The 19,771-nt window shown below is 41.8% G+C and overlaps 1 protein-coding gene and 1 long non-coding RNA gene across 6 annotated transcripts in view; one reads left to right on the top strand and one right to left on the bottom strand.

The window, feature by feature from the left end:
* The window catches only part of GALNTL6 (polypeptide N-acetylgalactosaminyltransferase like 6), a 455,987-nt gene that overhangs the window by 383,551 nt on the left and 52,665 nt on the right, over positions 1 to 19,771 (top strand). For all 4 annotated transcript variants that reach the window (XM_081875341.1, XM_081875343.1, XM_081875342.1 and 1 more), the window contains exon 8: positions 17,391 to 17,508. In XM_081875341.1, the coding sequence (XP_081731467.1) occupies positions 17,391 to 17,508 (118 nt within the window). The remainder of the gene's footprint in view (positions 1 to 17,390; positions 17,509 to 19,771) is intronic.
* LOC309349486 overlaps positions 6,335 to 19,771 on the bottom strand; it is a 112,954-nt gene continuing 99,517 nt past the window's right edge. Inside the window, exons 7-8 of one of the 2 annotated variants that reach the window (XR_014159954.1) lie at positions 9,644 to 9,912; positions 6,335 to 9,370 (exon numbers count right to left, since the gene is read on the bottom strand). This is a non-coding gene — a long non-coding RNA (uncharacterized lncRNA). Of the gene's footprint in view, positions 9,913 to 19,771 lie in introns of both variants that reach the window. The other variant, XR_014159953.1, reaches the window with a different exon arrangement.

Genomic DNA, 19,771 nt, shown 5'->3' with positions numbered 1-19,771 from the left:
AGAAGGCCCCTCCCTAGTCACTACTAGCCTGAGCTCTGAAGGCTGAAGGAACACTAAGAACTTTTACTACAGACCTTGGCATCTGGGCAGATTTGTATGGGGAAAGGCACTCCTTCAAATACCCACTTTTAGGTCTTTAAAGGTTAAAACCAGCACTTCAAATTGTCCCTGGAAAGTGCAGAGCTTTTAAAATGGTAAGAAATGATCAGATTAGCCCGCTGATGTGTAGTTGGCATTTCCTGGCAGTCTTCAAAGGCATCCCCATGTGCTGCACATTAGAGGAATCTAACCTTGATGTCCTTAATGCATGGATAATGTTAGACACAGAAAAGCCATTTAACTATTGCCTAAAGAAATAAAGTAGGGAGCACTTTGAGTAAGGGAAAATAGAGGTGGACATAGGTAAGCAAGGTGAGTAACTTTCTGAAAGCTCCTTCACCTGCAAGCCTTACATGATAACCATTTTTATAAGACAATAGTGGTATCTACAGGATCTTTTTGCAGAGCTGATTGAGGCATGGGTGTAGCCAAGGAGGGGCAGGGGGGCAGCTGCCCCACATCAAGTAAAACAATAGAAATACTTAACTAACTGACTAATCATGTGGGTTCTTAAAAAAAAAAAAAAATCCTGGCTATGCCCATGGATTGAGGGCAATTCTTCCACTTCAAAAATGAATCAGCCCTCCCAAGTTCACATATAAAGCATTTCAAAACAGTATGCTGTTCACATAAGAGGCTTCAAGTAAAGCGCTTTAACCTCAGGTGCTATTGGCATAATGTGAATTCTAAAATGGGTTTAAAAGGGCACTTGCAAAAGGCAAGCCATCCCAGAATGCCTTCAGGCTCAATGAACAAGGGTGCCTAGCAGCAGCATAGAAGTCTGGTACTAGAAAGAATCTCAAACAAGCTAGTTGTTGTTTTTTTTAAGTACATGCTTAAAATCATAAAAAGAAAAATCCCTTCATTGCGAATGAAGTCTCAAGAAGAATTTATGGCTGATGATGATGGTGTTGGTGGTGATGATAATATTAATAATTAATAATAATAATTAATAATAATAATTGTTGTGGGCGAACATATCAGACGACACAGTGATTCTTCCAAAGCAGCTCTTTATTTGTAAGCTGGAACAGAACTGAACTGAGGAGCTCAGTCAGCCTGCTTATATAGAGCTCCAGAACAATGTAACTGTTGCCATTTTCTAAAACTATCCAATCACTGAACGTCACTTTCGATCCTTCATTTGCATACAGACTATCCAATCACTGAACGTCACTTTCGATCCTTCATTTGCATAACTATCTACAGTATCCCCCTGCTGGCCCAGGGTGAGAATTTCAGTACATAACAATAATAATTAACAATAATAACATCTTTTCAGCCAAATGACTTCTTTTACTGTACACATAGCAAAACAGAACATGTGTGAATGAATCATTATTAATTTTCCCATTACAGTGAGACCCACTGGCCTACCTACCTCTTCCATGAACTACAGTTTTTCTGCTTATGTGGAATGTAGGGTGAAGTAGCATTTTCTCCCGAACCAATGAATGAGACTGATCCCATCTCAGCTGTAAGTGGCACGCTGAAAATCATTATAGGCCTGTTTTCTGTCCTTCCAGCCAACATACTGATATATAAACTTCACATATGTCATAAAATAGTTGGATATAAATTATTGATAGGTGAAACCAGCCCATTTGTGGTCCATTAAGACAGGGATAGAGGATCTTGGCCAAAACCCAGCTTTTTCAGCTCAAAATCAACATGAATTCTGTCCCTCTCTGTTTCCAGCTTTGCTTGCATCTTGGGCAACACCCAGAGGGATCTGTGTCTGCTCGCAAAGCCAGGGTGCCAACTTGAATAAAATATTGGGGGAGCCCAGGTAAGCCCTGCCCCACATAATCGATCACAAGATGTGGCATACGCACACCATTTGAATGGCAGTGTCCATCAACTTTGGTGGGGCCCAGCCCCTTCTAATATTTTATTGGAGGGGCAAAGGACCTCAGCCCCTAGGAGTTGGCTCCTATGTCGCAAAGCAACTTGTGACTCCGAGTGCTGTGGACTGCTTCATGAACATAAGCAAACATTCTGAAATTCTACCTAGACCCATGTCTCAGTCACAAAAGCTAGCCCACCCTATCTTTGCCATGGAAAAAATACAAGCCATCATTTGTTTATGCATTTTTCGCAATACAGTACAATTTCAATTATACACCATTTTATTTAATATTAAATAACTTCAATGAGATTGTGAGGATATATATATGATATCTATTGTCCTATTTTAAAACTTGTAAAACAGTGGTGATAAACTCCCTTATGCACTGCTTGGAACTTTAGTGCATTACTGGACCTTTAGTTTATGAAAGGGGTAAGTTGATGTTGATGCTGAAAGGACACCTCCAGTAGTCCTCTTCTCCATTAGTTCCACTCCTGTCATCCTCAACCCTGGAAGGCAAAAAACTACCAGTGAGTAGAAAGAATAGCATGCAGATATGATTGGGAAGTCAGGCAAATCTCTAGCAAAAAGCCCAACTCTATGCATTGGCCTACTAAAACAGGCTGTTTATACCCATTCATAATTATGGTCAGGGCTGTCTTAAGCATGTCCGGTGCCGTGGTGCAAAGATCCCTCCCTCCCCCCCCCCCCCCGTTTCCCAGAGTTGTCGACCTTTTTTTAGGGAGCTGACACCGCGTTACACTGCTTGGGAAAAGAAATCAGGAAACATAAACAAACTTTTTTTAGTTGCTCATTTATTAACAATGCACTTATATATACAACACCATGTTTTGTTTTTTTCTTGTTTTTTGCAGATTTAAGACAGATTATCTTATTATGTAGCACCTTGTTTTTAACAATGTTGATTTCTTTTTAATTTCAGATCTTTTTTAATTAAAAAAAATCTAAATGACTGCAAAGCCAGTCCAACAGTTCTTTTTTCATAAAAAACAATCCAAGAAGCTTACAGCAGAGCAAAGCCAGAAATTATAGATAAAGCCTAAATCTGGCAACAGACTGGAAGGGGTGTTTTTTTTCTTAAACTGGTGTGTATGTTCATGTATGCATGTGTAAAAGAGAAAGAAATCTATAAGCAAGTGATGCTATGCAGCAAGAACTAGATAATGTGATCTGCACAGAAACAACAGAATTAGGAAGCATCATTGTTTTAAACAAAAGCAAAAGATCCAGAAGGAATTGTCAGCTGGTATAGCAGTGCAACACTTCAGGCCATTTTTTTGGCACAAAGAGGACAGATCAGTGTGATTTTTCATTCTAAGCACTAGCAGGGCTTTTGTTGCACTGCCCACTGTGATCCAAGCCAATTCTGCTTGTGTTCCTTTTACCCACAATAATTCTTAAGTACACACTCAGTATCAGATTGCAGAACTAGCTGGAACATATCCAAGGGAAAGCATATTATTGTTCAGAGGTGCTTTCCTTTCACAAGAGATTAAAGGGAAATAAACACAGAAAAAAAGGATCATCTTACATAAATTATATGAGATAGTTCTCTGTTAAAGCACCTGATAGGATATACTAGTAGTGGCTTATGGAACACAGGAAGCTGAATTTATTGTCCACCGTGACTGGCAGTGGTGAGGGTTTCAGACAGGGAGCATTCCCAGCTCTACCTGAAGATATTGAGGATTGAACCTGGGATTGATCTACTGCATGCAAAGCAGCAGCTCTACCACTACATGGGAATATATATGTGGGGTTCAAGACAGCCTATGGGCCATGTTCTGTAGTCTCAAATGCATGTGGGCCAGCCAAAATCTGACAAGTCACTCCTGGTCTCCTAGGAGCTCCCATCCCTCTCTCCACCCCACCCCCAAGCTGGGAGCCAGCTAGGAGCACCCATCCATCTCTCTCTCTCTCTCTCTCTCTCTCTCTCTCTCTCTCTCTCTCTCGCCTAGCTGGCTCCCAGTGGCTCAAAGGGACAGGAACCTCCAGCTACTCACTCAGGATGCTGGCAAACCTTCCAAGAATGCTGTGAGAGTCAGGGGGTGGAGTCTTGAGGGGACAAAGGAGCAAGCAATCAGGCATCTGGGAATGGCTCTACACCCAAAAACCCCCTATTGCACCCGCCAGGCACCCAGGAAGCCCCTGCGGGAGGGGATCCAAAGGGGCTTCCCTGAGCCAGACACAGTGTGCTCCAATGGGCGGCTGAGAGGAGAGGAGAGGGCTGCCCCAGAGCGGGGAAGGGAGCGTGCCCTGACTCTCCTTCCCGGACACTCAGCCTGTGATGCCCTCCAAAATCCTGGTGCCCTGGTGCCCCACACCACTATTGTCTATGGGCAATTATGGTTGACACTGTACAGTTGGACCACATTAAGACATGGAGGCAAAATAAGAATTGGTGTGCTGAAGTGATGATCAACCCTGACATTGTGTAGGTGGTGTTTGAAAAATGTTCCCTGAAGGGTAGATATTTCTAATGTCATTAATTCACCCCAGACTGCCACACATTTCACTAAGAAAGCAACCTTTTTTTTTCTTCTTAATAAAGAACAGCCTTCAGTGATTTGTTAAGCTATTTAGCACAGTCGAGGAACATAATTTAGAATAGATTTGTGTGAATGGAGCTTTCAGAAATCACTAAAACAGTTTATTAAAGGAGGATGTATCCAAGGGGGAGGCACCCCAGCATAGCAATTAGACCTTCTGAATTGTAGCCACCCTACCGAGCTGGGCTCTCCGCAAAAGCTTTTATTTCACAAAGTGTTATTTTTAAGATTAATAATCGAAATACCAATCTGAAGTGCCCAGTAAGCATATGGATAATTTTAGCATGTGTGGGTGGTACCATTTCAATTGCCTTGCTAGTCTAGCAATAGGCCTCTTCCAATGTATGATTTCTTATATATATTTATCTAAATAGTGCTGCGATAAGCAGGGTGATAATGACTTTTTAATTTAGAAAAACATGAGGCCCTATTCATCTTCAGAAACAATGTCCATTGTGTATCGCACAGACACTGTTGTCTGCACTTGAAAAAACTCCAAAGATGAATTATCCAAGTAGAAATGGAAAGCTCCTGGAGAGAAATTGACATTTTTTTTACACCTTGGGAAACAAATGGAATGTCTGACAGATCGTTAGTGCATTATATAATATGCTGTAACTGCCTATGTTTTCATTTTCAACTACCCAGATTGATAAGATCCATTCTTCCATAAAAACCTGGGTTAAATTCCTCTTAGATAAGAACCTGGGGGTTTGAGTCATCAATTTCACATGCATGCATTAATAAGTATGTGTTCGTGAATAAGTGTCTTTTTCATATTAATTCACTTTTTAAAAATCTGTATTTTACATATTTGATCACAAAATACATATTTCTTCTCAATTTATCCATTCCTAAAGGTACTTTATCCTAAAGTTCAGATTTTAACTTACCTTAGTACTTGATTTTGAGCTAAGAACGTTATGTAAAAGTGCTGAATCCAGTGGATAATTTCCCTTCTGATCTACACACTAATCCCCAAGATGCGGATCAGATCATTCCCCATCAGTGTTCACAGAAATCAAATTCTTCAAGCATCTCTAGCCACTTTAAATGCAACCACATAGAAACTGTTCCATGCAATTAGATTTTCTTATGCAGTGGCTTGTGACAATCAAACTGGCACATTTCCACAGTGTAAACACTTGTGGGTGGCTTGTGGTAGGCATGCATTAGCTGCCTAGTTCATACGGTGAGCCACTGCATGCAAATGTGGGAGAGCTATGTGGCTGGCTTTAAAGTATCCACTATGGCATTGCCTGTTGTCATGAATGATACATTAGCCTCACCGCTTGAAAGTGGTGGGGGCGCACCTTCATGTGACCGGATGCCTATTTCATTCTATGAAAGGGCCTCGCCTCTTCTCAGTGTGGTGTAGTTGTTAAGAGTGGTGGACTCGTAATCTGGTGAAATGAGTTCAATTCCCTGCTCCTCCACATGCAGCTGCTGGGTGACCTTGGGCTAATCACACTTCTCTGAAGTCTCTCAGCCCCACTCACCTCACAGAGTGTTTGTTGTGGGGGAGGAAGGGAAAGGAGAATGTTAGCCGCTTTGAGACTCCTTAGGGTAGTGATAAAGCGGGATATCAAATCCAAATTCTTCTTCTTCTTCTTCACTATTTTATAGCTTGCCTAGAAATGTTTAACTAGTTCTGCCTAGAACCCTCGCCATAGAGCTCATCTCACAGGCATTTGTCTCCCTTAACCCATAGTATTAATTACAGATAGGTAGCCGTGTTGGTCTGCCATAGTCAAAACAAAACAAATTCCTTCCAGTAAGGTGCTACTGGAAGGAATTTGTTTTGTTTTGACCATAGTATTAACTTCATCCATTCCTTGTCTCACTTTCTACCACTTTTCCCATTCTCAAATCAGCGGCCCTCAAACTGATATTTTAGCTGATTTGACTTTGGCATTCAGCTCATCTATATTGACTTCCATTACCATTACAGAAGGCGTGCTTATGTATGTAAGAGAATACAAGTATAGAGAGGGGGGATTTTTAATCAGATAATTTGGGGGGTGGGGAATGGCAATCACACCCTTCTCCCCCTCCTCACACAAATACACTGTCAGGCTCTTGGGGAAGGGGTCTCTGGATTTCAGCCAGTGGAGTGGAGTCTCAGCCTCTGAGTTTCAGCACTTCAGAGCTCTGGTGGAAACCCAGGGGAAGGAAAGGAAGCATAGCACTCTAGAGATCTGGGTCTTCTGTGTTTCATAAGCAAGCTCCATCTGCAGAGTTGGCTTTCATTGGCCAGCTCTTGCAGGAAACAGTATAAGAGTCACAAATATGAATAGGAACATTGCTAAGTCACCATCAGTTCTCATCTGAAGGCATGCCAGCCCTTTCTCTCTGCTCCTGGCTCCTGGCTTAGTTATATAAAAAATACATGTGTGATTGTGGATTGGATTGGATTAGATTGGGCTGGGCTGGCATCTGATCTTGTGGCTCAGCTTCATAATAACTCAGACCTACAGCTGTACCTCTGAACTTCTGGCGTGAACTTTTGATCATTTTTGGTCATTCATTCTGATCTTGTGGCTTGACCCTTTGCTCAGACAAACCCATGGAGAATAAAGCTATCAATGGCTACTAGCTATGATGGCTATATTCTTCCACCCCTGTCAGAGGTAGCCTGAATCACAGGCTGGGAATCACAAGCAGGAAGTGTGCTGGTATGTTCCTGTCCTTCTTGCCGACTTCTCATAGGCATTTGGCTGACCGCTGTGAAATGAGGGTGCTGGTCTAGATGGGTCACTGGCCTGATGCAGCAGGGCTGCTCTTACGTTCTGTTTCATACTTCCTACCTACTTCTGTCCCAGATGCTGACCACACTTTGCTGCCGCCCATGGCCCAGTGTCACAGACCTTCCCGGATACAATGAATGTTACTTTTCTGAACTTGTTTGCTTTGGAAGGTCTTGCTACTGGGTCACGTATGGAATCTTCCTAGCTGGTGCTCCATGGCTACAGGGTATCTACATTATTAATTCTCTTGACTCAATAGAAAAACAGTGGGTCTGTTGCTGTTGCTTGCCGCTGCTTATCATTTTTCTCTTGTTTCACAACAGGCCATCTAGTAGCTTTCAGATGCCACCTGAAGTGTAGACTCAGATTACAGAAGATGGCACTGAATGAGCTTTCACTGTTTCCTTTTACTTATGCTTTCCGTGTTCATCACGTTTACCAGAATTTGATCCCTGGGTATTCTCATCTGAGCTCTAAAATGGAACCTAAAGCAGGGGAGACTACTGAATCCCCACGGTTCTGCTTGCTAATCTTGCCAGTGCAGCAGGATGTTGAAATCAAGCCTCAAGATGAATTTCTCAGCAGAGGCACAGGGAGAAGGGGAGACTCGTTCATTTTAGATTTCTACGCAGAGAGCTCTTGACTGTGCAGAGTTGTCACCTTGGGAAATGCAAGTTTATGTGCCACTCCCAGAATGATAAGGAGGGAAGAGTATCCAAAGGGTATTGGGGCTGACAGGGTGATGTACGAGGGTAGAAAAATCACTGAAATGGAGCACGCTATGTCAGATATGCTTGTAGTTGTTGTCTCTTTCCTGGGAACAGAACAGTCAGAGACAGAATGCTGACTTCTGCAAGACTCATTTTTCTCGAGCGAAATGCAGTCAATCTCTTTCCGTCTATTACTCTTTGCTGAGGCACTGCGTCTTCCAACTAACGAAGGTCTTGCCCTTCCAGGACCGCTGTAGTCATAAAAGATGGAAAGAGCTTGTTGAGAGTCCACTTTAATTGACCCCCAAAGACAACTTAGTTTCAACTGCATTGCTTTTTGTCAAAGCTTGAGTCCTAGTGGACAGTGTTTTGCACTGGAACTCCTTAATCCCATTCAGAATTTTTTTAAAAAAATATTTTACTCCATTCTTGCAATGTATCCATGCAATTTTTAGAAAACATTAATAGAGATGATTGTGTTTACAGCCTAATATAACTTGAGATGAGAGAAACCAACAGAGCAGTATCTTGTGTTATTTCAGCCTTCCCCCACTTGGTACCAAGCTGCACTGACCGGGTTTGGTGGGGGTTGGGGTTCAAAATATCTGAAGGCCACCAGGTTGAAGAAGTGTGCTTTTTGTTTCTTAAAATGCTGGCCTCTGCACCATGATCTTAAAGCCTTTTGTCTGGTGCCTTTCTTAAAAGCTTTTTCAAAAAAAGTTAAAGACTTTTGACAAATTCACCTAGCTTTTAGCTTGGGATGCGGAATGATCTTCCTCAAACCTGAAACTTCCAGATGTTGTTGGATTTCAGCTCCAATAAGCCCAACCAGGGATGATGGGAGCTGAAGTTCAACATCTAAAAGGTACGTTGGGTTTTAATGTATTTCTTTTTTTAAAAAAATCATTTGTATTGATTTTCCAATAAGAAACATCCAATTAATATATCCAATCATAATACTTCAATTAAAATAAAAAACTAAAATAAAAAATACCAAATTATAATCAGAATTATATTTATTAATTTTTTGGAGATCCCCACAGTCCGGATCTCTGAAGCAAATCTCCACATCTTAGTCCTGCTTCTCCTCGTTGTTTCCATATTTTCCACACCTCGATTTTAACGCTCCAGGGTTTTAATGTATTTCTATTGCTTTTATGTGAGATGCCTGAGTGGCTTTTTTAAGGGTTGAAAGACAGCATATAAATAATTTTAGAATATCTATTCCTGCATATCACGACCAATGTGAGATAATCCTTTGAACACTCAGTAAAATCAACAATATTCGACCATGAACAAGTTTATGCATAAGTCCAATAAGTACATACTGAAGAGCCAAACTGGGTTATTCCATGTGAGTTGTTGTCTTCAAAGCCTGATCTGATTCCATTATTGCTGAGAAAACATAAATGTGGGAATCATATATGCAGCCTTAAGATACTTCCTTTGGCATGGCACCATCTTATATTCTTATCAGAAAATGAAATGTGGACTAGAGGAAATGATCATAAACTTGAGAAGAACTAGTGTCACATTGACACCCTTCAAACTTGCCCTTAAATGCCTAAACATTTCTTGGCCACAGTCCACTGGTAGGCATGATGAGTGAATGTAGGCACCACCCCAGCCTGTGTGCATTCAGTTGAATGTCTGCCTAATGATACTTACATGAATACATCTCACTGTGAACTCTAGAAAAACAGTTCCTGGCCATAGGGAGAATGTCTTTTCCACATGCAGTTGTACATGCGTAAGGTCTATGCAGACTTTCAGCTGGACATGAATCTCAGTACCATCATGTTTCTCCATTCACCCTAGATAGGACATCTGATCTGGGCTTTCCTCTCAACTTTATTCGTAATTTTAAAGATTCAGTTGTCTTGAATCCACCACAAATATTTACACCAGAGAATGGTTTCAGACATCAGCTCTTGTTGCTAGGAAACAGAAAAATTGTTCACTTAAGAAGGGTATGTTTGTCCACACCTCACACATAAACACATTTTGGAAAACGTTGCATTTCCCTTTACCTAGAATTCAAGGATACTGAGATACATCAGGTATCAAGCTGTTGATGTCACTGCTGTGTCTTCATTTTGTGATGCCAGCATTAGTAAAGGACCACAACTTGATCTGAGGTTTACCAGATGCAATTAAGCCAGGGAGAGAATGGGATTGGGTGGGCGTTGTTCCATTCACAATGCAAATCTGCCCAATTCATATCTCCTGAATCAATCCACAAAGAAAAAATCCACAAAGCTATTCTGCAAAATTCACACTTGCCTGAATTTTGCAATGCAGTTCTACAGTAAATTTTAAAAAACCTTGTATAGATATAGATAGCTAGATATCAGAAGAAAGTGTGCAGAAAAATCCGTAGAGTAGTGCAAGTAATGTGGAAAGTAAAATTGCTTGTAAAAGTGAATAGCTAATGGAAGAAATGCAGACACAAATATGCATGAATTTTCATGAGGATTTCTTTTTGAAGTTTGCAAACTGATGTGGGAATGGGATGAACTTGAAATAAACAGAAACTGGAATAGACAGTTAGACCTGTCCCTACTAGGTATTGCTGTGCCTTACATTTCATATACCTACTTACCCTTCCCTTGGAGGGATCTGTTTGTGCAATGCCCCTTGTAGGTGCAAAGCCATACTGATAGGTGCTTCTGCCTTGTCATCTGGGAGCAGAGCCACTTCCCAGGACCAACCAAGAAACGGCCAGTGCTGGTAGTCTAGTACCTGACTGGTTTCTCTACTGCTGCTGTGCAACAAATTTTGGGTCAGGCTGTTCTGTACAAATCACAGAAACTCTAGTTCAAATGGAAATAGTGCTTCAGCAGTATCACCAAACCCCAGATCTTCTTATTTGGAGGGATTCACATGCCAGGCATCATAGTGTTGATCCTGTGCCACCCTTCCTTGCTCTCTCATAATGCATGCTCTTAGAAAGGCTCATTTCCATCTCATTCCACATCCCGCCAAATGAGCCTGTGTAAATGTAGAGAGACGACTTTCATTTCATTTTTATTACTAAACCAAGCCCCCCCCCCTTTTTATTTTATTTTATTTAGTGGGAATGTGGAAACAGTCTCTCTTTGTGGGGTGATAAAAGAGGAAGGTTCATTTCCTTGGGTGTCTAGAGCACTGCCTGCCCATCTTTGTTGAGACTTTGGATGAAGAGCGGGAGATAACGCGAGACAATAAAGTGCTCAACCTCATCAGCTTTCAGCTCCTTCATCCTCTGCCAGGAAGTGGGTGCCAGTGTTTTTTCTGTCACTTCCATTTTTAAAAACTGCTTTCACGGCTTTTACAAGAAAATGTCATTGTGCCTCTGGTGCAAAGGAGGAGGAATCTAATTTCATTACAGTTAAGTGCCTGCCTCCCCATTACCTTCCATAAGAGCGTAACGGTATATTATAGAGCGCTAATAAAATAGGAAGGATGGAGGTAAGAGCACATGTCAGGAAGCCAAATTACTTTGGGCCACCTAGTTGCCTTCTCATTTCAAGCGGGTGGCTGCCTTTCCCACAACCTAATTACAGCATTTTCTGGGACTTTGCTACCCAGCGATAACCGGCTGGCAATGCTTTTGTGTAGCTGAGACATGGCGCGGCGTGAGCTTTGGTCTTCATCCTTGCCACCAAATAATTGCTTCTGACGGCCGTATTAATCTCCAGAGACTTCGGAGTAAATGAAATATGAACATTTATCTTTTATTCCCATGTGCCACCGGCGTGGACTGGGGCAAATAAGTGGGAAAGGAGTGCCTTTGCAGTCCCTGACTGTATTACTGATCAAAGGGACAATATTCACCCAGTTTCTCTGCTCTGTGGCAGATCACAGGCCAGATCATTAACTGTGTGTCTCATCCACTTAGCAGAGTGTGAGGCCCTTGTCGGCTTGAATCAGTGTCACCGTGTGCAGGTTCGAGAGTGTCTGGAGAAAAGGCAGGCCGGCTCTGTGTGAGAGTGTGCTGTACTGCGGAATTCCTCTGATAAAAAAGAGTGGGTTGATCACGCTTTACTTTATTTGACTAAGAAGTAGTCTTTGGGATTGGGATTAACCCTTTTGCATCCTTCTAGTTGCAGTTAACTTTGTTACAAGATCAAAGCAGGAAAGCTGCTAATATGTGCAGTGCCAGGTAACTTGAGCGCTGCAGCTGATATTCAGAAAAGGGCAACCAAAAAAAGACTATGAAGAAAGTTTGCAGCATATGGGACTTTTTAGTTTCAAGAAAAGGCGAGTAAGAGGTGGCTTAATAGTTCAGAAAAGTATGCACGGCATACCCTCCAACATTTCTCCGATGAAAATAGGACGTCCCATTCCATAATGATAATTTTACTATTTATAAATATAAATCTTACTGGGTTGCCCCAGCCACTCTGGGCAGCTTCCAACATATATAAAAACATAATAAAACATTAAAACATTTTTAAAAAAACCCGTCCCTATACAGGATTGCCTTCAAGCAGCTTGGGGGTCAGGTAACTCCATACTCTCCAACATTTGTCCAATGAAAATAAGGACCTCCTAAGGAAAAGTGGGACACTCTGGGATCAAATCAGAAACCAGGACAGCTTCTCTAAATCAGGGACGTCCCTGGAAAATAGGGTCTGCCACGGCATGGAGAAAATAGAGAAAATGTTTCCTTCCTTTCTTCCTCTCTCATAACACCAGATGCAGGACAGATAAAAGAAAGTAGTTCCTAACACTGCACATAGTCAAGCTATGGAACTCGCTCCCACAGGAGCCAGTCATCCACCAAAGTAGATAGCTTCAAAAGAGGATTAGACAAATAACTGGAAGAGAAGGCTGTCATTCCTCTGACTGCCAGTTACAGGGAAGCTCCTGGTGATGAAAAATCAGGGAAGAGGGGCTCCTCCCCACAGCCTTGCTCTGTCACTGGCAGTTTTGCCGCTGGCAGGGGTGGGACGCTTCAAACTCAAAGACCAAATACTGCCCTCTAGGCTTCTCTGTCTGGCCCCAGACCACACCCCTCACTGGGCCACGCCTCTCCATGGCCCCGCTCCATGCCTTCCTGAAATATGCTCTTAAACTGTGATCATGTCTGTTGGTTGCATGGATTGAGAAATGTGGGTGGGTGTCAGAAATGCCTGACTAGAGTCTGATTTTTTTTAAATTAAAAATGCTGTACAACAGTAAGACTCACTTCTCCTGCTCCACCCACTTTTGCACTGAATCCCACCCACGATTGGCATGTGCCCATGTTCTCCATGACTGAATGTGGATCTTGGACTGAAAAGGATTCCCCACCACTGGCCTAGGGAACCTCTCCCCAACCATCACTGTCAATAAAGAAATGTAGGTTCCTTGGACAGCCATTGTCAAATTCCTAAGAGCACAGGTCAGTTTGGTAGGTGATTCTCTCAAGCACCCATCATTCCTGACTGCTTAGATGTGAGGTTTGATCTGGATCATCAGATGTTCTTTTGCTTTTAGAACACTATGGGGACTTGTAAATGACTTGTTTTAGAATAACCCTACTCCTTAGAACAAGAAACCTCCTGTGTAAGGTATTGTACCACATCTCCACGGTGTTCCTTTGAAATCTGGACGTGAGTTGCCCTTACAACATTCACATATAAACTGTATATAAATATAAACTTTAAGAGGTTTTATCAGGTATCACGCCTTTCTCATTTTGTGTGTGACTCATTATTCAAAACTTCTTGCTTGTGTTGATTAGATGCATATCAGAAACTTGAACATTTTCAGAGGCAGAAGGTAAAGCACACATGGATCCAATGTGGAAATTATAGAAATTTAACAGGTGTGTGTATGTGTGTTTACTTTGTCTGTGCTTGAATTACTTTCAAAGAGCGTTCTTATGGGAGAAGGAGGATAAGAGATCTGGGTATTGATCTACCTTCAGGGATCCATTTTCAGCAAAGGCTATCAAAGACTTTCTCCATCTTTAAGAATTGCTCATGAAATTGTAATAAGCCATCTATAATCCTAAACAAAGTAAAAGAAAACCCCTGGGCAGGGCAGATAGTCCTTTGAAAGAGTTGCTTGTCCTCTGGAGTGAGGGGTAGGGATTGTTATAATTGGGTATTAATCCCCCTCTACCTGTCTTCTGAGTTAATTTTCTTTAAAATATTGTTCGGATTTACTTAGTTATGATCATCTTTTTTTAAAAAAAAAAAGGCCTGTAATGCAGTAAGGGAGCAGGGGTGGCATCCTGCAACTAAAGATTGATCGCCTGGCCAGAATATTGCTGGCCTTGCTTGTATTTGGCAGTGGAACTTTAATCTTAAGGGGATGTCGGGATGATGAAAAATCACTCCCAGGCTCTCTCGTTAACTAGTAGCTTTTATGTTTTTTCTTTTTCAAACATTAAATATAACTGACTGTTCTACTTCAGCGTTGTATTATCATTCCAGCCTGATCTTTCATGACACCCAAGGGCAACAGACAACGAAGACGCGGCCCCTTTTCTTTTTGTCCTCCTGCTGCAAATTCCTGTACGCTTCCAGAGGCAAAACGTTCATTTGGCTCGTTTCTAGTCCACCTGAACTATGGAAACCTTTCCCATAATCTTAACTAATTGGAATTTCCCTACAGGACCAGAGGCAGCTATTTCCACATACCTGTGAAACTTGATGGCCACACAGTATATGTGTGTGCGCTATTTGTTTGTTTTGCTTTTTATTCAACCTTTTCTCCAAGGAGGTCAGTGCGGCAAAGGCGTTCTTCCTTTCTATCTCCATGACCTCCCTGCAACATACGTCAGACCAGAGCTGGAGCTTGGGTTAGGATCACTCAGGGAGTTTCATGACTGATCAAGGATTTGAACCCGGGTCTCCCCACTCATAGCTCAGTCCACTGCACCATGTGTCACACCTACAAATGTGTACATGCACACACTTTATGTAAGGCTCAGTTTTCTGTGGTTTATGACATGTTCCAGATAAATACTAGGCAGTTCCAGAGAGTAGCACTGAGGGGATGCCCAGTGGCCACCTGGCATTTGAGTTATGACTTGCCACAGGGCAGTATTTTGCCCATGATGCTTTTTAACCTATGAAACCATGTAGAGTGGCCTTATTTTGAACAAAGTGTCATTAGTATTATGATGACACACAGCTCCATAAGATCTGAAACAGAAGTGACCATGTGGCCATGCAGGCTTTGGACTAGTGTCTGGGGGCAGTGGTTGGCTGGATGAGGACCAATAAGCAGAGTTTAAACTTCAGCCAAGACAGAGGCCCTTTGAAAGAACAGGTATGTAGTCTAGGGATGCTGCTCAATCCATCTTTGCTATTTGAGTGAATTTTTCCAGCTTCAATTAGTAAGGCAACTTCCGCCGTGGCTCCACTGAGATAGCCTGGCCACTGTGGTTTTGGTGATGTCAATACTACATTACTGAAATGTGGTCTATGTAGGATTTCTTTAGGGCTTAACCCAAAAGCTGAAGCTAGTGTAGGATGCAATAGCTAAGTTGTTTACTATGCGGTATACCAAGCGGTATACTATGGACACTATATAATACTTCTGCCGAAGGAGCTGTAGTGACTGCCTATGGGCTACTGGATGCAGTTTTTTGTTTTGTTTGGTTTTTTTTTTTTTTTTTTTTTTGTTTGGTTTGGTTTGCTGTTAGCATTTAAAGCCCTAAACAGGGAACCAGGTTACCTAAAAGAGCCCCTTGCCCCATAAAGCAACTGTGTTCCTCAGGTGGGACACTGCTGAGAGTACTGCATGCTGCAGAGATGAGCTTACTTTTTATTACAACTGGGCTTTTAGCGTTGCAGCTCCAGCCCTCTGAAATCAAGTACCAGCCAAAACTGACATATTGATGTTTAGGCACCTACTGTTTATTTAAAAAGGTGGCCCAGCCATTTATGAAACACTTGTTATACATCTATAGAAATGCTTTTATTGGGACGGATCCAACTCATCCACTCCACTAGTGGAAATCAGAGCTAGGACTCTAATGCAACAGAGCTGCCCCACTCCTACAACTGCGTGCCCTCCATGACTCCTCAAAATCCCTTCTTAAGGAACAAGAAAGCACTCAGAACAGCATGCAGGGGAGAACAGGGGAGATTGTTCTGCCAAGCAAGCAGAAATGTTTTCAATGAAAGAAAAATCTACTCTGAATTCCACCCTACGTTTGTTGTGGACTTCATAGGAATAGTTTTATTGTTTTAGAGCTTGTAGAAATGGTTTTTATTGTTTTTAGAGTTTATAATTCTTATACTTTTCAATGGCCTCTGTCTATGAAGCAGTTTATAAATCTGTAAAACAAATAAAGTAAAATAAATAGTGTTCTGAACATGGGCATGTCTTGAGTTGAAACTAATTGAAGTGAGTAATCAATTCAGGATGCAATTTTGTGGGGATTCCATTATTTATTGTGTTTCATAGCCATTGTGAAAAGTAGATGGAAAGGAATGAATGACACCACGGAAAAAGGGTAACCAACACACTGACCCCAATCCAGCTAAAGTTCAGTATAACTAAATGCCACTGGAAGCAATGAGCCTTGAATTGCTGGCAAACCACTTTCCCCCTTGGTTTCAAGTGAGAACCTTAGCTGGATTGAGGGCATTATTAGCAATCAGTTGTAAACTGGGAAAGAATATGTGATTGTTTCAGTCACACATACTTTGGGTTAGCTACAGGCTGAGTTTCCATCGAGCATGAGAACTAGGGGTTGTGCTGAAGGCTACAAGCTCATCTGCGTACAAAACAGGCACAATAATTGTGTTTATTATGGTAAGGTTCAAGGGCATTGTTTTAACAAAAAATACAACTTGCTTACTTTAGCTAGAGTTGGGAATGCAAGGTCAAAATCTCGGTAAAACCATTCACTAAAATGCCACTCAATGTGTTCATATTTGGAAACATCAATACTGTAAAGGTGAAACCCCATTCATATTCCATGGACAATATGACGTGAGACCATTAAACACTCTAGCTATGTTTTGCTGCAAGAGCTTTGTCTGAATGGGCTTTGCATACTATGGGTAATAGGCAGCTAAATCATACCCAGAATAGATACTTGTGCATTTATTTCAGTGGGTTTACTCTGCGTACAACTAACATTGTCACTCCATGTGTTTTTGCTTGGAGAAACATTGTGTTCTCTTTCATGCTTGAGATTCCCATTCCCCAGTTTTATGCTCATGAGAACCACACCATGTACCAAGGGCAGCCAGTGTGGTGCCCTCCAAATCCTTTTGGACTCCAGCTCCCATCAGCCCCACCTAGAATGGTCAAGGATGGTGGAAACTGGAGTCCAGCAGTATCTGAAGGGCACCCTTGTCACATACCAAGCTGATAACTCACAGTATCTGTCTCCATCAAGCACATTTTGCCAGTCATTTCAGCTTTTCAAGCATGCCATGATGATGCCTGCCATTGACAGTTTGTTATATTCCTTCGTCAGATCCCCTGTTATGGCTGGAGGTCTGTTCGCTGTTAACAGAAAGTGGTTTTGGGATCTCGGTGGCTACGATCCAGGTTTAGAAATCTGGGGAGGGGAGCAGTATGAAATTTCCTTCAAGGTAAGCAGTCAAAATGTTTCTTCATGGTACACGCTGCTTTTGTATGGTACGAGGCATGCGCTATATCTCTAAAACTCAAATGAAATGAGATGTAGTCAAGTGTATTTGTCTAGTGACTTCCCCCCCTCCTTCAACCAAAAGTAGCCACAGGAGGCTGGAAGTTTTGACAGAAGAGTAGAGGAGCAGAGTGCTGCTTAGCCCTTTACCCTCCAGGAGTTTTTCTGTTCACAATGATCCCTTCCAAGCTGCTTTCCCATATGAGAAGACTCATGTACAGTAGTACCTTCCAGACGTTATTGGACTACAGCTCCCACCATCCCTGATCATTGGCCATCTTGGCAGGGGCTGATGGGAGTTGTAGTCCTTGAGGATGCCATCTTGGCTGCCCCAGGGTTAGCATGTCAGAGCGGGCCTGGAGTGACCCAGATTCAAAGTCCCACTCAGCCATGAACTTTTAGAATGATCTTGAGCATTGCCTACCTTTTAGCCTAACATATCTTACAGGATTGCTGTGAGTATAACCTGGGGAAGGCTGGGGGCAGACTGACCTTGAGCTTCTTGAAAGTAATTGCCTTAAGTTACTTGGAAGAAACATTGGGTAATAACTTTGGAGTAGTTGTAGTAGCAGCAGCAGCAGCTGTTGATAGCTATCCACCCTATCCGCCTCTGTTGCTTTGCTCAAACTAACAACCTCTCAAGGCTTTTGGGGTGGTTGTTTATTGTTTATTTAAGTTGGGCCACATCTAGTTTTGGGTGTGTGATTAGCCTTTTGGCCCCTGGGATATTCCTTCTAAGTATTGCTCTATAACATAAACTCCATTTTGAGCACACCAAAAACCAAAATGACATTTACAATGTAATCACTACAATGTGACTCCTCTCTACCGAGCCACATTTTGAAAAACTACACAGTTGCCTCCATATAATTTCCATTGCCCAGATACATTGTGCATGTAGGCAATATGGACAACTTATCTTATGTGCAGTCATAGCTAGAAATGGCTGGACCCAAGGAAGAGTTGCAGAATTGCCAAAGCTGCTAAAGGAAAACCTAGCCTGGAGGGGAGATCTCCACTCTGATCTCAGCAGGGCAGTAAGAAACCCTTCCAGCTGCCTATACCATAATTATTTGGCTCTGCCACACCTGGAATTACATAAGGAAAACCAAGACACATAGATGCCTGCTAGGAATTTAAGTACACATCTGTTTAGGCCATGCGAGTGAATAATACTGGGTATGATGGATGAATAGTATAATCTAGTATAAGGCAGCCTTTTGTGTTTTACAGCAGTACATTTCATTTTTATTTTTTTTAAATAATTTTTATTGGGTTTTTACATTTCATAACAACAAACACACACACAAAGACAAAAACACACAAATACAATTACATACCCTAATTTTCTTTACCCACTTTCATTGACTTCCCCCCACCCCCTCCTCTTACATCCCAGTTCCAATAATTTAAGTCAGCAAGTTCTTACCTAACCTCTTAAACATGTTCATATTGCTTTTAAAAATTTAATTCTTTTTGTTTATCTATATTCAACTTATCCAATTCTCTTATAATCATTAATTTCTTTTTTTTTTTAAGGTCGATCTAACTTCCCTTCCACAAATTTTCCCTTTATTATATTAATTATAGGTCACATTGACCAAATAAAACAAATCATAACATTTTATAGTTCTATTCTCTCTCCCCCCCCACCCCGGTTTCTGTCCCTTCCCAAACAAATGTCCAAAAAACAAACAAAAAATAGTTCTTAGCCCGGATTCCTCACGTCCGAGGCGTCTGATTCTCTGTCAGTCCCTCTCTGCCAACTATATTGGTAATCCTCTTTGTTGGTCCTAAGACCCCGAAGGAGTTCAGTCAGAGTCACATCATATTTTCTTTCATCCAGAATGTTAAAAAGTGTTTGCTGCGAAGGATCATCTACTTTTCCATACTCAAGAGGAAAGTCCCAATCATGTTGCTTTATTCTTTTTAGTTTTAATATTCCAAGTACTCCAGGGACTTCCCTCTTCTTCTTTCTCATCTTTCGCAGGTTTGTAATCCAAAGGTCTTCTTGCTCATACTCTAACAATGTCGATTCCTGGTTGATATTTTCCACTTGTAGTGTCTGCACTCCTTCTTTCTTCTCTGTCAATTCCAAAGGCATCTCTTCCTGCTCAGCTGCAGAGTTTTTGTCATACATCTCCTTTGTGCATTCAGCAGAGTTGTTTGTTTCAGAATTCAAGGTCATAAATACTTTACTCAGAGCC

The sequence above is a fragment of the Podarcis erhardii genome, assembly GCF_964252035.2.
Source record: "Podarcis erhardii genome assembly, chromosome: 9".
Classification (NCBI taxonomy): Eukaryota; Metazoa; Chordata; class Lepidosauria; order Squamata; family Lacertidae; genus Podarcis; species Podarcis erhardii.
This window is presented reverse-complemented; position numbering and strand designations above follow the sequence as displayed.